Genomic DNA, 17,099 nt, shown 5'->3' on the forward strand with positions numbered 1-17,099 from the left:
ACATGTATACATATGTAACAAACCTGCATGTTGTGCACATGTACCCTAGAACTTAAAGTATAATAAAAAAGTCAGTACATTATAATGAGAAATTAATTCAGTTATGATAGAATCATCAAAAGTTTAAAATACATCTATTCACTGAGCCACACTATGTGCCAATAACTTAGTAAACATAATTTTTTTAAATTTAATTTTATTCTTTGATAGAGACAGAGTCTTGCTGTGTTGCCCCAGCTGGTTTCAAACTCCTGGCCTCAAATGATTCTCCCTCCTCTTCCTCCCAAAGTGTTGGGGTTATCGGCATGAGCCACAATGCCTGCCCTGAATAAGAACTTAAAAGAGACTGTTTCTGAAGTCTTTTGCAGTTTGGCAGTTGAATCAGTACATACATATAACCTGGCCACAATATGTTATTTTCTGTTATCCTGAAGAATAGTACAGCCTTCACAATTTTTATACTTGTGTTCATAAGTAAGTTAATGTGTAATTTTCTCTTTCCGTGCTGTCTTTGCCATGATTTAGGGTCCAGGTGATAATTCACTTGGTATGGTAAATATGGTATTAGTTCTGCTTCTGTTCTGACTGCTTTCTGGAGGGCCTTTGGCTACTGTAGTAACTGGAAAGCTAAAAACTACATTTCTTCATTTCCCAGACTCCTTTTTGCTACAGGTTCTGATGTAATTAATTCAGTTTCCACCAGTCAGATGCACTTAAAAAATCTGGATTTCAGAACTGAGTTCCTCTTTTTGCTTATATGGATTTTGCACCTGTAGAGTGACTCTAAGGCTATTAGTTAAGGCCATGATTTACTCATGTCTGAATTATAGCTAAGGTGGCATGATCCCAGAGCCCAGCAGTTATCATAGTGTCTTCTGATAACTCAACTTCCTGATTCTAGCTAAGATAGAAGGTCAATTGGCCATACAGTTACACAGTATTGTTCTAGGGGTCATTCCTGGACATGCAGCCTGGAACCTACTACCTCAGCCCTTCCCATGATGTTGTAAGCAACAGATTATCCATATGAAGTCATTTATTTTCTGCTTAAAATAGCCAGAGTTGTTTTTGTTTTCTACAATAGAGCCTTGGTTGATATAGTAGTTGCTGTTAGAAATGAATATAAGCAACAGCCCCTCAAGGATGGGAATATGAGATTGACTGGCTGACCTAGCTGGATTTGGAGGCAGTGAGGACGTATTTACCAATAGAGGATGGGATACTATTGTTACAGGCTGAATTGTGTTCCCCCAAAATTTCAGGTGTTGAGCCCTAACCTCTAGTACCTCAGAATGTGACTATATTTTGAGATAGGGCCTTTAAAGCAGTAAATAAGTTAAAACGGGGTGAATAGGGTAGGCCCTAATCCGTTAAACCTGGTGCCCTTGTAAGAAGCGGAGATTAGGACACAGACGTAGGCACAGAGGGACAACCACGTGAAGATACAGCAAGAAGGCAGCCACCTGCAAGCCCAGGAAATAGGCCTCACAAGAAACCCAACTTTCTGACACCTTGATCTTGGACTTCTAGCCTCCAGAATTAAGAGAAAATAAATTTCTGTTGTTCAAGCTACCCAGTTTGTGATATTTTCTTACGATAGCCCTGCCAAACTAATACAACTAATAATAGACCACAAAATTCTGTGGCAACGTTACTTAAATGACTACTGGTGGTCAACTAAAATAAAGTGGCCCACTGAAAGCAGACCAAGAGGTAGGGCCATACTGCATCATGATTATCATGCAGAATTCGGAGCTCTGAGGTGGCTTGGCTGCTTCAACTTCACTGAAGAGTTTAAAGAAAGAAAACTGTAGTCTCAGGGCTTTAAATTCTTAGCTCAAGGTATTGTCAGAAGATGGATAATTTTCTGTGACAATCCTAAAAGTCCTCTTATCTGCTGTAGCTGCAGGTACATGTAGCTGAAAATCAGAGGCAGAGTTTGATATTGCATGCTCTGAATTAGGCCATAAGTTGAATTCATAGCCTCATCAGGTCTGTGAATTTCAGGCATTAACTGAGAAAACCCAGAACTGTTCAAAATTGAATAGCAGGCTGAGTGCAGCAGCTCACACCTATAATCCCAATACTTTGGGAGTCCAAGGCAAGAGGATTGCTTGAGGTCAAGGGTTGTAGACCAGACTGGACAACAAAGTGAGAGTGCGTCTCTACAAAAAATTTAAAAATTAACCGGGCATGGTAGCACACACCTGTAGTCCTAGCTACTCAGGAGGCTGTGGTGGAAGGATCACTTGAGCCCCGTGGTTCAAGACCGCAGTGAACTATGATCGCACCACTGCACTCCAGCCTGGGTGATGGAGCAAGACCCTGTCTCTAAAAAAAAATCAAGTTTTTAAAAATTGAATAGCAATATTTGGGAAGAGTTGGATAATTCTAAATAGTCAAACCTCAGAATTTCACTGGCCCTCCCATTTCAGCAGAAGCAACCCCTCCTATGAAGGCAGGTGAAACTGATCCTGCCTTGCTTGGATACCCTATATTGACCTCACCTAAAATACACATGCACGGGGATTCCAGTGCTCCTTGTGCCCAACCCCTACCACCCTTCACTGCCTCCAGACCCACCATCAAAGTCAGATCCCAACATGCCCAGAGAGCCAATTACAGACAAACCCGGGGGAGAAGGCTTGCATGTCTGAAAAATTATAAGACTACATAATGGCAAAAACCAAAAAACTGGGAAATATGCATGGAAATGGTTTCCGAGGAATTCGTAGACCAGAAGGAACTTAATTGTATATCAGGCTAAATTTATTGACACAGGAACACGTACCAGAGAATGTAGATTTGATATGCTAGCTTGGGCAGCTGAGAATGGCTCTAATTGATGGCTTAGTTGGTTAATTATCATCTGAACTCAGCTATGGATTCTTCTGAGTGAAGCTGAGATATCAGGAATTCCTTGGCATGGTATAGAGGAATGATCCACAGACTTAGAGAGATAAAGATGTTGGAGTGGATTTGTTTCACGCAGCCAGCTCATCTAGCCCCTCTGGATTCTGTTCCCCACGAGATCCAGAACATACCCCCTTCACTGAGAAACTGATGAGGGAGTACTTGGAAAGCACTGTAGTAAACATCTTTCTTTTGTGGGCTGGAGATAATGATGGGAAATGATGCCAGTAAAATGGTCTCCCTGATTTCAGTGGAGACAATGAGACTCCAGGTAGCAGAGGCAGAGTAGAAACATTTAGTTGTCAGAGACAAGGTGAACATAATTCCATTATGTGTGGTAGGGCCCATGTAGTACTCAAAATGGTTTAACGCTTGGGGCAGTAAGCAATTTATGGCGGGGTGCATTAGACTGACAAATATGAACCACAGTCATACTTAATGGAATTATCAAAAGAACTCTGTCTAGGTTCATTGAACAGTGAGAGACAGCCTCTCAGCCTTCTCCAGAGTTAATTTCCAGATCCGAAGCATCTTGCTTGAAGAGGAGACATAGAATCCATGGAGAAAGACTGAAAAGATGTAATAAGAACCTAAACTGTCTCTTTTTACCTTCCTTAAAGAGTCCTGTGAACATTTACTAGACACACTGCACACTGGAGAAAGGGAAATATCTAGCTGTGAGGGATTTTAAGTGCTGTGTCTGAGCTTACATAATTCTTATGGATCTAAAACAGCCTAACAGTGTACCTGTGAAATTGGAGGCTGGTGGGAATCAGGCAATAAATAGGTAAATAAAAATTTGACCCGCTTCCCTCTCACTGTGGACCCAATCTGTGTTATTTCCTTGGTTTCTGAGTATGTGGTTGGAATGATAAAGAAAAACAATATTTAGATTTTGCACACCAAAATCTAGAAAGTTACTAGACGTTCCAGACCAAGATAATGATGATGATGATGATGATAGCTAACATTTATTGTTTTTTTTTTTTAAATGTGTCTGGCACTGTGTCAAGAGCTTTACACATGTAATCTCATTTAATTCTCTCCAGAAATTTTGTTGTTCCTTTTGTTATTTTCACTTTACAGATAAGGAAACCAAAACCTAGAAAGGTTGGATAACTTTGTTATCCAAAGTTATAAAGTATATGTAGAGTTACGCTCAATTTAAGTTCTTTGGCACCAAAGCCAATGCTCTCGTTAACGTTTCTCTATTGCCTTATCTATGGCTATGTCACATGAATAGTGATTTACTAATTAATTACTTGGAAGTACAAATCACATAAGGCCATGTAAACCTATAGCGGCTTGTTTTTCTCTTCCTGCTTTGTTTTCTAGGCTGATTTCATGCTCAGGGGACACAGGGAGTCTGATATTGGCAGATGGAAAAGGAAGCCTGAAGTGCCATGTCACAGCAAACCCATTCAAGGTAGACTTGGTGTCTGAAGAAGAGGTTGTGATTAGCATAAATTCCCTGGGCCAGTTATACTTTGAGCACCTACAGAGTCTTCACAAACAAAGGTATTCTTATGCATTACTTGACACATAAAGACCTTAACATAACCTGATTAATGAATATCAGTTGCCTAAACACATAACATATCACCATAGAAAATTGGTTTGCCTTATTTACTCTAGTATTGTTTTTGAGAAATTTTATCTTTTCACCTGTGAAGGTGAATACAGGCTTTATGACAAAAATAATTCCCAAACTTTTGTAAATGTTACACTCTTATGTCCTGTGTGTGACTGATGGCATTCTCTACCCTACACACCCTTCTATAAAAGCACCCTGTTGACCCGACAAATGTTAATGTGAACTAGCATACCTTCATAATTTCACTTCACTGCCTTACAATAACACAGATTATCCTAGACTTGAATAGTTGTCCAGGAATTTTCTGGGACCATCTGCTTGATCAAAGCTGTTTGTGTGGGCGCTCACATGAATTAGGAGGTGGTGGTAAGGAAAAGATTCTTCTTCCATTCTTACCAATACTGTTTTAAAATCTTTTAGTCTATAGTTCTTTCTATTTTTATCACAATAATAAACATATTATATGGTCTGCAGAAAACATTCAATATTCCTTATTCCAACATAGTGATTTTTCTGAGTTTCAATCATTTGCATTTTAAAATTTTGATATTAAAAATATAATTTTCTCAGGCTGGGCGTGGTGGCTCAAGCCTGTAATCCCAGCACTTTTGGAGGCCGAGACGGGCGGATCACGAGGTCAGGAGATCGAGACCATCCTGGCTAACACGGTGAAACCCCGTCTCTACTAAAAAATACAAAAAAGTAGCCCGGCGAGGTGGCGGGCGCCTGTAGTCCCAGCCACTTGGGAGGCTGAGGCAGGAGAATGGCGTGAACCTGGGAGGCAGAGCTTGCAGTGAGCTGAGATCCGGCCACTGCACTCCAGCCTGGGCAACAGAGCGAGACTCCGTCTCAAAAAAATATATATATATCATTTTCTCATCTCACAACTAATACTTGTTCATCATAGGCAAATTAGAAAATATTGAAAAGAAGAAAATTTAAAATCCCTATAATCTCTCTACCTACTCTGTTAGTGCCTTATGAATATCCAAGTACTTGTTTAACTGAAAAATACTAATAATAGCATAACAAATATCTGTGTACCCACTACCCATGTTCTTTATATTTAAAGCCTTTTTTCTAGCCAGGTGCAGTGGCTCACACCTGTAATCATAACGCTTTGGGAGGCCGAGGTGGGCAAATCAGTTGAGCCCAAGAATTTGAGGTCAGCCTGGGCAACATGGTGAAACCCTATCCTACAAAAACTACAAAAAAATTAGCCAAGTGTAATAGCACGCGCCTGTAGTCCCAACTACTTGGGAGGCTGAGGTGGGAGGATCACTTGAGCCCAGGAGGTCAAGATTGCAGTGAGCTGTGATTGTGCCACTGCACTCCAGCCTGGGCAACAAAGCGAGATTCTGTCTCAAAACAAACAAACAAACAAACAAACAAACAAACAAAAATGCTTTTTTTTCTTTTGTAAACCCCCATGATTTTGTTCTGTTTTCTTTTAAACGTTGTTTCTTTCCTATCTAAGTTGATCCTTTTACTTACTTATGTAGAAGAGGCACATGGTACAAAGGAGTATATATTAATATACATTTCTATATAATAGTAGTAAAGAATCTCCTTCCCGCTTTGTCTTCTAGCTACCCACTTTCCATCCTTGAAAGTAATGTGTTCTGGCCAGGTGCGGTGCCTCATGCCTGCAATCCCAGCACTTTGGGAGGCCAAGGCAGGCCTCCTGAGGTCAGGAGTTCGAGACCAACCTGGCCAACATGGTGAAACACTATCTCTACTAAAAACACAAAAATTTAGCCAGGTGTAGTAGCACGTGCCTGTAGTCCCAGCTACTCAAGAGGCTGAGGCAGGAGAATCACTTGAACCCGGGAGGCGGAGGTTGCAGTGAGCTGAGAACATGCCACTGCACTCCAGCCTGGGCAACAGAGCAAGACTCTGTCCCAAAGAAAAAGAAAAAAAAAGAAAGTAATGTGTTTCCAATTTTTTTGTGTATCCTTTCAGAAACAATTTATGTATAAACATTTTATACATATTCTTTGACTTTTCCTTTCCTGACACAAATGGCTCCACCTTTACACATTATTCTACACCTTGCTTTTTTTCTCTTAACAATGTGATAATTCTTAACTTCTTTAAAGCAGCTACATAATTTCTGTTATATGGCTGTACTGTGATTCACTGAGTAAATTCTCTGTTGAGGAGTTTAAAGTTGTTTCTAATCTTGTTTTACAACTAGTTTACTAATAACCTTGAATATGTGTAATTGTGCAGATATACAAGTATATTTATAGTATAAAGTCATAAAAGGATAGTTGTTGATCAGATGGTTTGTACATTTGTAGTTTTTTCGTTTTTTTGAGAAGGAGTCTCACTCTGTCGCCCAGGCTGGAGTGCAGCGGCATGATCTCGGCTCACTGCAAGCTCCGCCTCCTGGGTTCATGCCATTCTCCTGCCTCATCCTCCCGAGTAGCTGGGACTACAGGTGCCTGCCACCATGCCCAGCTAATTTTCTTTTTGTATTTTTAGTAGAGAGGGGGTTTCACTGTATTAGGATGATCTCGATCTCCTGACCTCGTGATCCGCCTGCCTCAGCCTCCCAAAGTGCTGTGATTAAAGGCATGAGCCACCGCGCCTGGCCTGTAGTTTTCATAGGTATGGCCAAATTGCCTTCCGTAGAGGTTGTACTGGTAGTTATAGTTCCATGATTTACATTTATATTTATAATTATATTTGTGTTAGAAAAATCAGATTATCTAACTGGAAAAAATTTTAAGTTAGATTTTAACCTCATAACATTAACAAAAATAAATTGCAGATGAATTAAAATTAAACATAACAAGACAAAAATAGAAGAAAATATAGAATAATATTTTTGTAATTGTGATAGTGTGACATAAACTGAAGAGCCATAGGAAAAGATTGATGCATTTGGTTACTTACACATTTTAAGCTTTGATTCTACTCAGAAAGCAACACAAGAAAAAAAAAATAAGCTTTATTATAGACACACACACACACACACACACACACCATGAACAAAATTAAAAGTCAAGGACTTCCAGTTTCCCATCTGGCATGTAAGGAGGTTAGAAGTCACTACTCCATCCTAACAATAGCTAAAAAGCTCAACAAATCAGTTTTTGCCTTATATAGTTTGATGTTCTGTTAGACTCGTACACACATTAAGGATTGTTATGTTGGGCTGGGCACAATGGCTTATGGCTGTAATCCCAGCACTTTGGGAGGCCAAGGCAGGCAGATCTTCTGAGGTCAGGAGTTCAAACCAGCCTGGCCAACATGCTGAAACTCTGTCTACTAAAAATACGAAAAATTAGCCAGGTGTGGTGGCACGTACCTGTAGTTCCAGCTAATTAAGAGGTTGAGGCAGGAGAATCGCTTGAACCTGGGGTGTGGAGGTTGCAGTGAGCCGAGATCACGCCATTGCACTCCAGGCTGGGCGACAAGAGTGATATTCCGTCTCAAAAAAAAAAAAGATTGTTATGTCTGCTTGGAGTATTAATCCCTTTATCATTAGGTAATATCCCTCTTTATCCCCCCGAATTTTCCTTGCTTTGAAATCTGTTCTGTCTGAAATTAATACATCTACTCTTACTCTCTTTTGATTGGTGTTAGCATAGTATACTTACCTTCAGAGGTAACCAGTTTACTAAATTTTATGTTAATCACTTCCTTGGGTTTGGTTTGGTTTGAAGACGGAGTTTCATTGTTGTTGCTCAGGCTAGAGTGCAGTAGTGCAATCTTGGCTCACTGCAACCTCCACTTCCCAGGCTCAAGCAATTCTCCTGCCTCAGCTTCCCAAGTAGCGGGGATTACAGGCTCCCACCACCATATTCCAGCTAATTTTTGTATTTTTAGTAGAGACAAGGTTTCACCAGGAGTTCAAGGCTCACCATGAACTCCTGACCTCAGGTAATCTACCCACATCGGCCTCTCAAAGTGCCCAGATTATAGGTATGAGCTGCTGCACCCGGCCTCCTTGGGGTTTTTAATTGCATTCCCACATATGTATGAATTTCCAAACAACATATTATTTGGATTTACCTTTTCTAAAAAAGCTTTTATGTAATAAAAGTATGCTGTGTGTATTCTTTTGTAATATATTTTTCACTCAAATTTTTTTTCTTTTTCCATTTCTTTTTTTTTTGGAAGACAGGATCTCACTATGTTGCCCATTAAATGTATCAAAGTTAGCCTACATCATTCATGCTCATAGAAATACAAACTGAAATACATTTATTTTTTCTACAATTTTAGATTTGGCAAAAACTGAAAGATTGATAAAATCCAACATTGTTCAGAATGTGGGGAAATGAGCGCTCAAATACAACTATAGGTGGAAGACTAAATTGTCACAGTCATTCCAAAAGACTGTACATTATGGTGCTGTGTTCTGGGAGTGAGGAGAGTCACACTGAGTGAAGGGAGCTATGTTCTACCTTGCTTACTTAGGTTTTGTTGAAATATTATGAGCATGTTTAACATTTATAATAAAAAATGATAAAAGCATTTTTTAAAGAGTTAACAAAATTAAAATACTTCTACATTAAGAAATGAAGCTATTAGATTAATACTCATTACTGTCCAATTTTATAAACTCATTTTTAAATTTTTTTTTATTGTTTAAAGATGAGATCTCACTATGTTACCCAGGCTGACATCAAACTCCTGGGTTTAAGTGACACTCTCGCCTCAGCCTCCCAAGTAGCTGGGATTACAGGCAGGCACCACTGCACCTGGCTTCCTTTTTATTTTTATAATGATGTTATATTTAATACGTTAAAGATATAACTTATGGGGTCTCAAAAGTTGGAAATGAAAATCTTTATCATTGAACAAAATTCTATCAGTCTTGCCATTGAATGAAACATCTTTATTTATGTTAAAACAGAGCTGCTAAAGAAAATGAGGAGGAGGCATCAGTGGACACCTCTCAGGTAATCTGGATTGATCCATTTATTGTTATCTTTTTCACCATCATCATAATGATAGGGCATATAAGGAATTCTCTTTCTTCCTTCTACAGAAGGGTGCTTGTTAAATTATCTACTGCATATAAATAGGACCACCTATTTCTTTGGCTCACCTTGTCATCTCATTCATTCATTCATTCATTCATTCATAAAAACAGATGCTTCCTGAGTGCCTGCCTTTTGCCAGGCATTATTGCTAGGCAAGGAGAATCAGCCTTGAATAAAACAAATCCCAAACCTGTTCTCATGGAAATTAGAATCTACTGGGAAAGATAGACATTAAGTAAGTAATTACAAGCATGAAGAGTGTTACAAAATTGTGCTACAGAAGAATACAAGAGATCTGGCCAAGATGAGGGTCAGGAAAGACCTTCTGAGGGAAATAATGTTAAAGCTGAAACTGATGTGTTAGTATACACAAGTCAAAAAGTGGGGAAAAGAACATTCCAGGTAGAGGGAACTGCATATTCAAAGATCTGGAGGTAGGACAGAGCATATTCCATTTGAAGAAATGGAATATGTATGCAATATATATTTATTTTAGCTGGAGAAAGGAAAGCAAAGGGGAGGGTAGTATGTAACAAGGCTAGAGAGATAGGCAGGGCAGTGCTGTGGACATATTTGTAATAATTCTTTTATCTAACAATTATTTGTTAAGTACCTCCTATATCCCAGTCTCTTTTCATGGAATTGGTGAGACATCATTGAAAAATATAAGTCCCCCATTTATCGTGGAGCTTACCTTCTTCCAAGCTGTGTTAACCTTTCTGAGTTTGTCCTAAGAGCAAAGGAAAACTTTGGAACGGTTCTAAGTAGCAGAGATGCATGGTCTTATTTCTATTTTAAAAAGATTATTTTGCTGAATTGTGAAGAATGGACACTCCAGAAATCATCTCTCTCTTCATTCCCAGTCAGATGTATCTTTAAAAGAGCACTTTTCACGATATTGATTCTTCCTATCCATGAGGATGGAATGTTTTATCATTGGTGTCCTCACTTGTTTCCTTGAGCAGTGGTTTGTAGTTCTCCTTGAAGAGGCCCTTCACATCCCTTGTTAGCTGTATTCCTAGGTATTTTATTCCCTTTGTAGCAATTGTGAATGGGAGTTCATTCAGGATTTGACTCTCTGATTGTCTAGTGTGGATGTAAAGGCATGCTTGTGATTTTTGCACATTGATTTTGTATCCTCAGGCTTCGCTGAAGTTGCTTATCAGTTTAAGGATTTTTGGGGGCTGAGATGATGGTATCTTCTAAATGTAAAATCATGTCGTCTACAAACAGACAATTTGACTTCCTCTCTTCCTATTTGAATACTCTTTATTTCTTCCCCTTGCCTGATTGCCTTGGCCAGAACTTCCAATTACTATGTTGAATAGGAGTGGTGAGAGAGGGCATCCTTGTCTTGTGCTGGTTTTCAAAGGGAATGCTTCCAGCTTTTGCCCATTCAGTATGATATTGGCTGTGGGTTTGTCATAAATAGCTCTTATTATTTTGAGATATGTTCCATCAATATGTAGTTCATTGAGAGTTTTTAACATGAAGGATGTTGAATTTTATCAAAGGCCTTTTCTGCATCTGTTGAGATAATCATGTGATTTTTGTCTTTGGTTCTGTTTATGTGATGGATTATGTTTATTGATTTGTGTATGTTGAACCAGCCTTGCTCCAAAGATGAAGCTAAATTTTTTGATGTGCTGCTGGATTCGGTTTGCCAGTATTTTATTGAGGATTTTCACATTGATATTTATCAGGGATATTGGCCTGAAGTTTTCTTACTGCCCAAAATAATTTATAGAGTCAATGCTATTCCTATCAAACTACCATTGACATTCTTCACAGAATTAGAAACAACTATCTTAAATTTCGTATGGAATCAAAGAAGATCCCATATAGCCAAGACAATCCTAAGCAAAAAGAACAAATCTGGAGCCATCACATTACCTGACTTCAAACTATACTACAAGGCTACAGTAAGCAAAACAGCATGGTACTGGTACCAGAACAGACATATAGACCAGTGGAACAGAACAGAGACCTCAGAAATAACCAAATAACACCACACATCTACAACCATTTGATCTTCGAGACACCTGACAAAAACAAGCAATGGGGAAAGGATCTCCTATTCAATAAATGGTGCTGGGAAAACTGACTAGCCGTATGCAGAAAACTGAAACTGGATCCCTTCCATACACCTTATACAAAAATTAACTCAAGATGAATTAAAGACTTAAATGTAAAACTCAAAACCATAAAAACCCTAGAAGAAAACCTAGACAATACCATTCAGGACATGGGCATGGGCAAAGACTTCTTGATGAAAATGCCAAAAGCAAATGCAATAAAAACCAAAATTGACAAATGGGACCTAATTAAACTAAAGAGCGTCTGCACAGCAAAAGAAATGATCATCAGAGTAAACAGGCAACTTACAGAATGGGAGAAAATTTTTGCAATCTACTCGTCTGACAAAGTGCTAATATCCAGAATTTACAAGGAACCTAAGCAAATTTACAAGAAAAAACAACCCCATCAAAACGTAGGCAAAGGATATGAGCAGACACTTCTCAAAAGAAGGCATTTGCATGGCCAAAAAACATATGAAAAAAAGCTCATCATCACTGATCATCAGAGAAATGCAAATCAAAACCACAGTGAGATACCATCTCACACCAGTCAGAATGATGATTATTAAAAAGTCAAAAAACAATAGATGCTGGCGAAGCTCTGGAGAAATAGGAACACTTTTACACTCTTGGTAGTAATGTAAATTAGTCCATTGTGGAAGACAGTATAGTGATTCCTCAAGGATCTAGAACCAGAAATACCATTTGACCCAGCAGTCCCATTACTGGGTATATACCCAAAGGAACACAAATCATTCTACTATAAAGACACATGCACATGTATGTTTATTGCAGCACTATTTACAATAGCAAAGACATGAAACCAACCCAACTGCCCATCAGTGATAGACTGGATAAAGAAAATGTGGGACTGGGTGTGTGGCTCATGCCTGTAATCCCAGCACTTTGGGAGGCCGAGGCAAGCGGATCACCTGAGGTTGGGAGTTCGAGACCAGCCTGACCAACATGGAGAAACCCTGTCTGTACTAAAAATACAAAATTAGCTGGGCATGGTAATGCGTGCTTGTAATCCCAGCCACTAGGGAGGCTGAAGCAGGAGAATCACATGAACCTGGGAGGTGGAGGTTACGGTGAGCCAAGATTGCGCCATTGCACTCCAGCCTGGGCAACAAGAGCGAAACTCCATCTCAAAAAAAAAAAAAGAATATGATATGCTGTGGCTGGCAAGATGGCCGCACAGCTCCAGTCTGCAGCTCCCAGCAAGATCAACGCAGAAGACAGGTGATCTCTGAATATCCAACTGAAGTGTCTGACTCATCTCATTGGGACTGGTTAGAGAGTGGGTACAGCCCATGGAGGGTGAGCCGAAGCAGGGTGGGGCATTGCCTCACCCAGGAAGCACAAGGGATCGGGAAACTCCCTCCCCTAGCCAAGAGAAACCATGAGAGACTGTGCTGTGAGAAGTAGTGCATTCTGGCCCAGATACTACATTTCTCCCATTGTCTTGGTAACCCACAGACCAGGAGATTCCCTCAGGTGCCTACACCACCAGGGCCCTGGTTTTCAAGCACAAAACTGGACGGCTATTTGGGCAGATACCAAGCTAGCTGCATGGTTTTTTTTAAATACCCCAGTGGCGCCTGAAACACCAGCAAGACAGAACTGTTCACTCTCCTGGAAACAGGGCTGAAGTCAGGGAGCCAAGTGGTCTAGCTCAACAGATTCCAACGCCACGGAACCCAGCAAGCTAAGATCCACTGACTTGAAATTCTCACTGCCATCACACCAGTCTGAAGTTGACCTGGGACACTTAAGCTTGGTGGGATGAGGGGCGTCCACCATTACTGAGGCTTGAGTAGGCAGTTTTCCCCTCACAGTCTAAACAGAGCCACCTGGAAGTTTGAACTGGGTAGAGCCCACTGCAGCTTCGCAAAGCTGCTGTAGCCAGACTGCCTCTCTAGATTCCTCCTGCCTGGACAGGGCATCTCTGAAAGAAAGGCAGCAGCCCCAGTCAGGGGCTTATAGATAAAACTCCCATCTCCCTGGGACAGAGCATCTTGGGGGGAAGGGGCAACTGTGGGTACAGCTTCAGCAGACTTAAACATTCCTGCCTGCCAGCTCTGAAGAGATCAGTGGGTCTCCCAGCACAGCGCTCGAGCTCTGCTAAGGGACAGACTGCCTCCTCAAGTGGGTCCCTGACCCTCATGCCTCCTGACTGGAAGATACCTCCCAGCAAGGGTCAACAGACACCTCATACAGGAGAGCTCCGGCTGGCATCTTCCAGGTGCCTCTCTGGGATGAGGCTTCCAGAGGAAGGAACAGGCAGCAATCTTTGCTGTTCTGCAGCCTCTCCTGGTGATACCCAGTCAAACAGGGTCTGGAATGGACCTCCAGCAAACTCCAGCAGACCTGCAGCAGAGGGGCCTGACTGTTAGAAGGAAAACTAACAAATGGAAAGGAATAACATCAACATCAACAAAAAGGATGTCCACACAAAAACCCCATCCGAAGGTCACCAACATCAAAGACCAAAGTAGATAAATCCATGAAGGTGAGGAAAAACCAGCCCAAAAGGCTGAAAATTCCAAAAACCAGAATACCTGTTCTCCTTCAAAGGATCACAACTCACCAGTGAGGGAACAAAATTAGATGGTGAATGAGTTTAATGAATTGACAGAAGTAGGCTTCAGAAGGTGGGTAATAACAAACTCCTCCAAGCTAAAGGAGCATGTTCTAACCCAATGCAAGGAAGCTAAGAACCTTGAAAAAAGGTTAGAGGAATTGCTAACTAGAATAACCAGTTTCGAGAAGAGTGTAAATGACCTGATGGAGGTGAAAAACACAGCATGGGAACTTCATGAGGCATACACAAGTATCAATAGCCAAATTGATCAAGTGGAAGAAAGGATATCAGAGATTGAAGATCAACTTAATGGAATAACGAGTGAAGGCAAGATTAGAGAAAAAAAAATGAAAAAGAACGAACAAAGCCTCCAAGATATATGGGACTGTGTGAAAAGGCCAAACCTAACTTTGATTGGTATACCTGAAAGTGACAGGGAGAATGGAACTAAATTGGAAAACACTCTTCAGGATATTATCCAGGAGAACTTCCCCAACATGGCAAGACAGACCAACATTCAAATTCAAGAAATACAGAGAACACCACAAAGATACTACTTGAGAATAGCAACCCTAAGACACATAAGCATCAGACTGACCAAGGTTGAAATGAAGGAAAAAAATATTAAGGGCAGCCATAGAGAAAGGTTGGGTTACCCACAAAGGGAAGCCCATCAGACTAACACCAGATCTCTCTGCAGAAGCCCTACAAGCCAGAAAGTGGGGGTCAGTATTCAACATTCTTAAAGAAAATAATTTTAATCCAGAATTTCATATCCAGCCAAACTAAGCTTCATAAGCAAAGGAGAAAGAAAATCCTTTACAGACAAGCAAATACTGAGAGATTTTGTCACCACCAAGCCTGCCTTACAAGAGCTTCTGAAGGAAGCACTGAATATGGAAATGAAAAACCAGTACTAGCCACTGCAAAAACATACCAAATTGTAAAGACCATCAACACAATGAAGAAACTGCATCAACTAATGGGCAAAATAACCAGCTAGTATCATAATGACAGGATCAGATTCACACATAACAATATTAACTGTAAATGTAGACAGGCTAAATTCCCCAATTAAAAGACACAGATGGGCAAATTGGATAAAGAGTTAAGACCCATTGGTGTGCTGTATTCAGGAGACCCATCTCATAGGCTCTTATTTTGAGCCTATGCAGAGACACACATAGGCTCAAAATAAAGGGAGGGAGGAATATTTACCAAGCAAATGGAAAGCAAAAAATAAATAAATAAGAAAGCAGAGGTTGCAATCTTAGTCTCTGATAAAACAGACTTTAAACCAACAAAGATTGAAAGAAACAAAAAAGGGCATTACATAATGGTGAAGGGATCAATGCAACAAGAAGAGCTAACTATCCTAAATATATATGCACCCAATACAGGAGTACCCAGGTTCATAAAGCAAGTTCTTAGAGACCTACAAAGAGACTTAGACTCCCACAAAATAATAGTGGCAGACTTTAACACCCCATTGTCAATATTAGACAGATTAACAAGACAGAAAATTAACAAGGATACTCAGGACTTGAACCCAGCACTGCAGCAAGTGGACCTAATAAACATCTACAGAACTCTCCACCCCAAATCAGTAGAATGTACATTCTTCTCAGCACCACATCGCACTAACTCTAAAATTGACCACATAATTGGAAGTAAAATATTCCTCAGCAAATGGAAAATAGTGGAAATCATAACAAACAGTCTCTTAGAGCGCAGTGCAATCAAATTAGAACTCAGAATTAAGAAACTCACTGAAAACCGCACAACTACATGGAAGCTGAACAACCTGCTCCTGAATGACTACTGGGTAAATGACAAAATGAAGGCAGAAATAAGTAAGCTCTTTGAAACCAATGAGAACAAAAACACAATGTACCAGAATCTCTGGGACACAGCCAAAGCAGTGTTTAGAGGGAAATTTATAGCACTAAATGCCCATGGGAGAAAGCAGGAAAGATCTAAAATCGACACCCTAACATCACAATTAAAATAACTGGAGAAGCAAGAGTATACAAATTCAAAAGCTACCAGAAGACAAGAAATAACTAAGATCAGAGCAGAAATGAAGGAGATAGAGACACGAAAAACCCTTCAAAAAAATCAATGAATCCAGAAGCTGGTTTTTTGAAAAGATTAACAGAATAGATAGACTGCTAGCCAGAATAATAAAGAATAAAAGAGAGAAGAATCAAATAGACATAATAAAAAATGATAAAGGGGATATCACCACTGATCCCACAGAAATATAAAATACCATCAGAGAATACTATAAACATATCTATGCAAATAAACTAGAAAATCTAGAAGAAATTAATAAATTCCTGGACACATACACCCTCCCAAGACTAAACCAGGAAGAAGTTGAATCCCTGAATAGAACAATAGCAAGTTCTGAAATTGAGGCAGTAATTAATAGTCTACCAACCAAAAAAAGCCCAGGACCAGACGGATTCACAGCTGAATTCTACCAGAGATACAAAGACGAGCTGATACCATTCCTTCTGAAACTATTCCAAACAATAGAAAAAGATGGACTCCTCCCTAACTCATTTTATGAGGCCAGCACCATCCTCATACCCATACCTGGCAGACGCACAACAAAACAAGAAAATTTGAGGCCAATATCCCTAATGAACGTTGGTGAGAAAATCCTCAATAAAATACCGGCAAGCCGAATCCAGCAGCACATCAAAAAGCTTATCCATCACGATCAAGTCAGCTTCATCCCTGGGATGCAAAGCTGGTTCAACCTACACAAATCAATAAACGTAATCCATCACATAAGCAGAATCAATGACAAAAACCACATGATTATCTTAATAGATCCAGAAAAGGCCTTCAATAAAATTCAACACCCCTTCATGCTAAAAACTCTTAATAAACTAGGTATTGATGGAATGTATCTCAAAATA

At 40.0% G+C, this 17,099-nt stretch overlaps 1 protein-coding gene across 2 annotated transcripts in view; it reads left to right on the forward strand.

The window, feature by feature from the left end:
• Window positions 1–17,099, forward strand: part of GANC (glucosidase, alpha; neutral C) — an 86,346-nt gene that overhangs the window by 21,428 nt on the left and 47,819 nt on the right. For both annotated transcript variants that reach the window (XM_011941102.1, XM_011941103.1), the window contains exons 6-7: window positions 4,249–4,431; window positions 9,378–9,423. In XM_011941102.1, the coding sequence (XP_011796492.1) occupies window positions 4,249–4,431; window positions 9,378–9,423 (229 nt within the window). The remainder of the gene's footprint in view (window positions 1–4,248; window positions 4,432–9,377; window positions 9,424–17,099) is intronic.

Source organism: Colobus angolensis, unplaced genomic scaffold (genome assembly GCF_000951035.1).
Source record: "Colobus angolensis palliatus isolate OR3802 unplaced genomic scaffold, Cang.pa_1.0 Scaffold199, whole genome shotgun sequence".
Lineage (NCBI taxonomy): Eukaryota > Metazoa > Chordata > Mammalia > Primates > Cercopithecidae > Colobus > Colobus angolensis.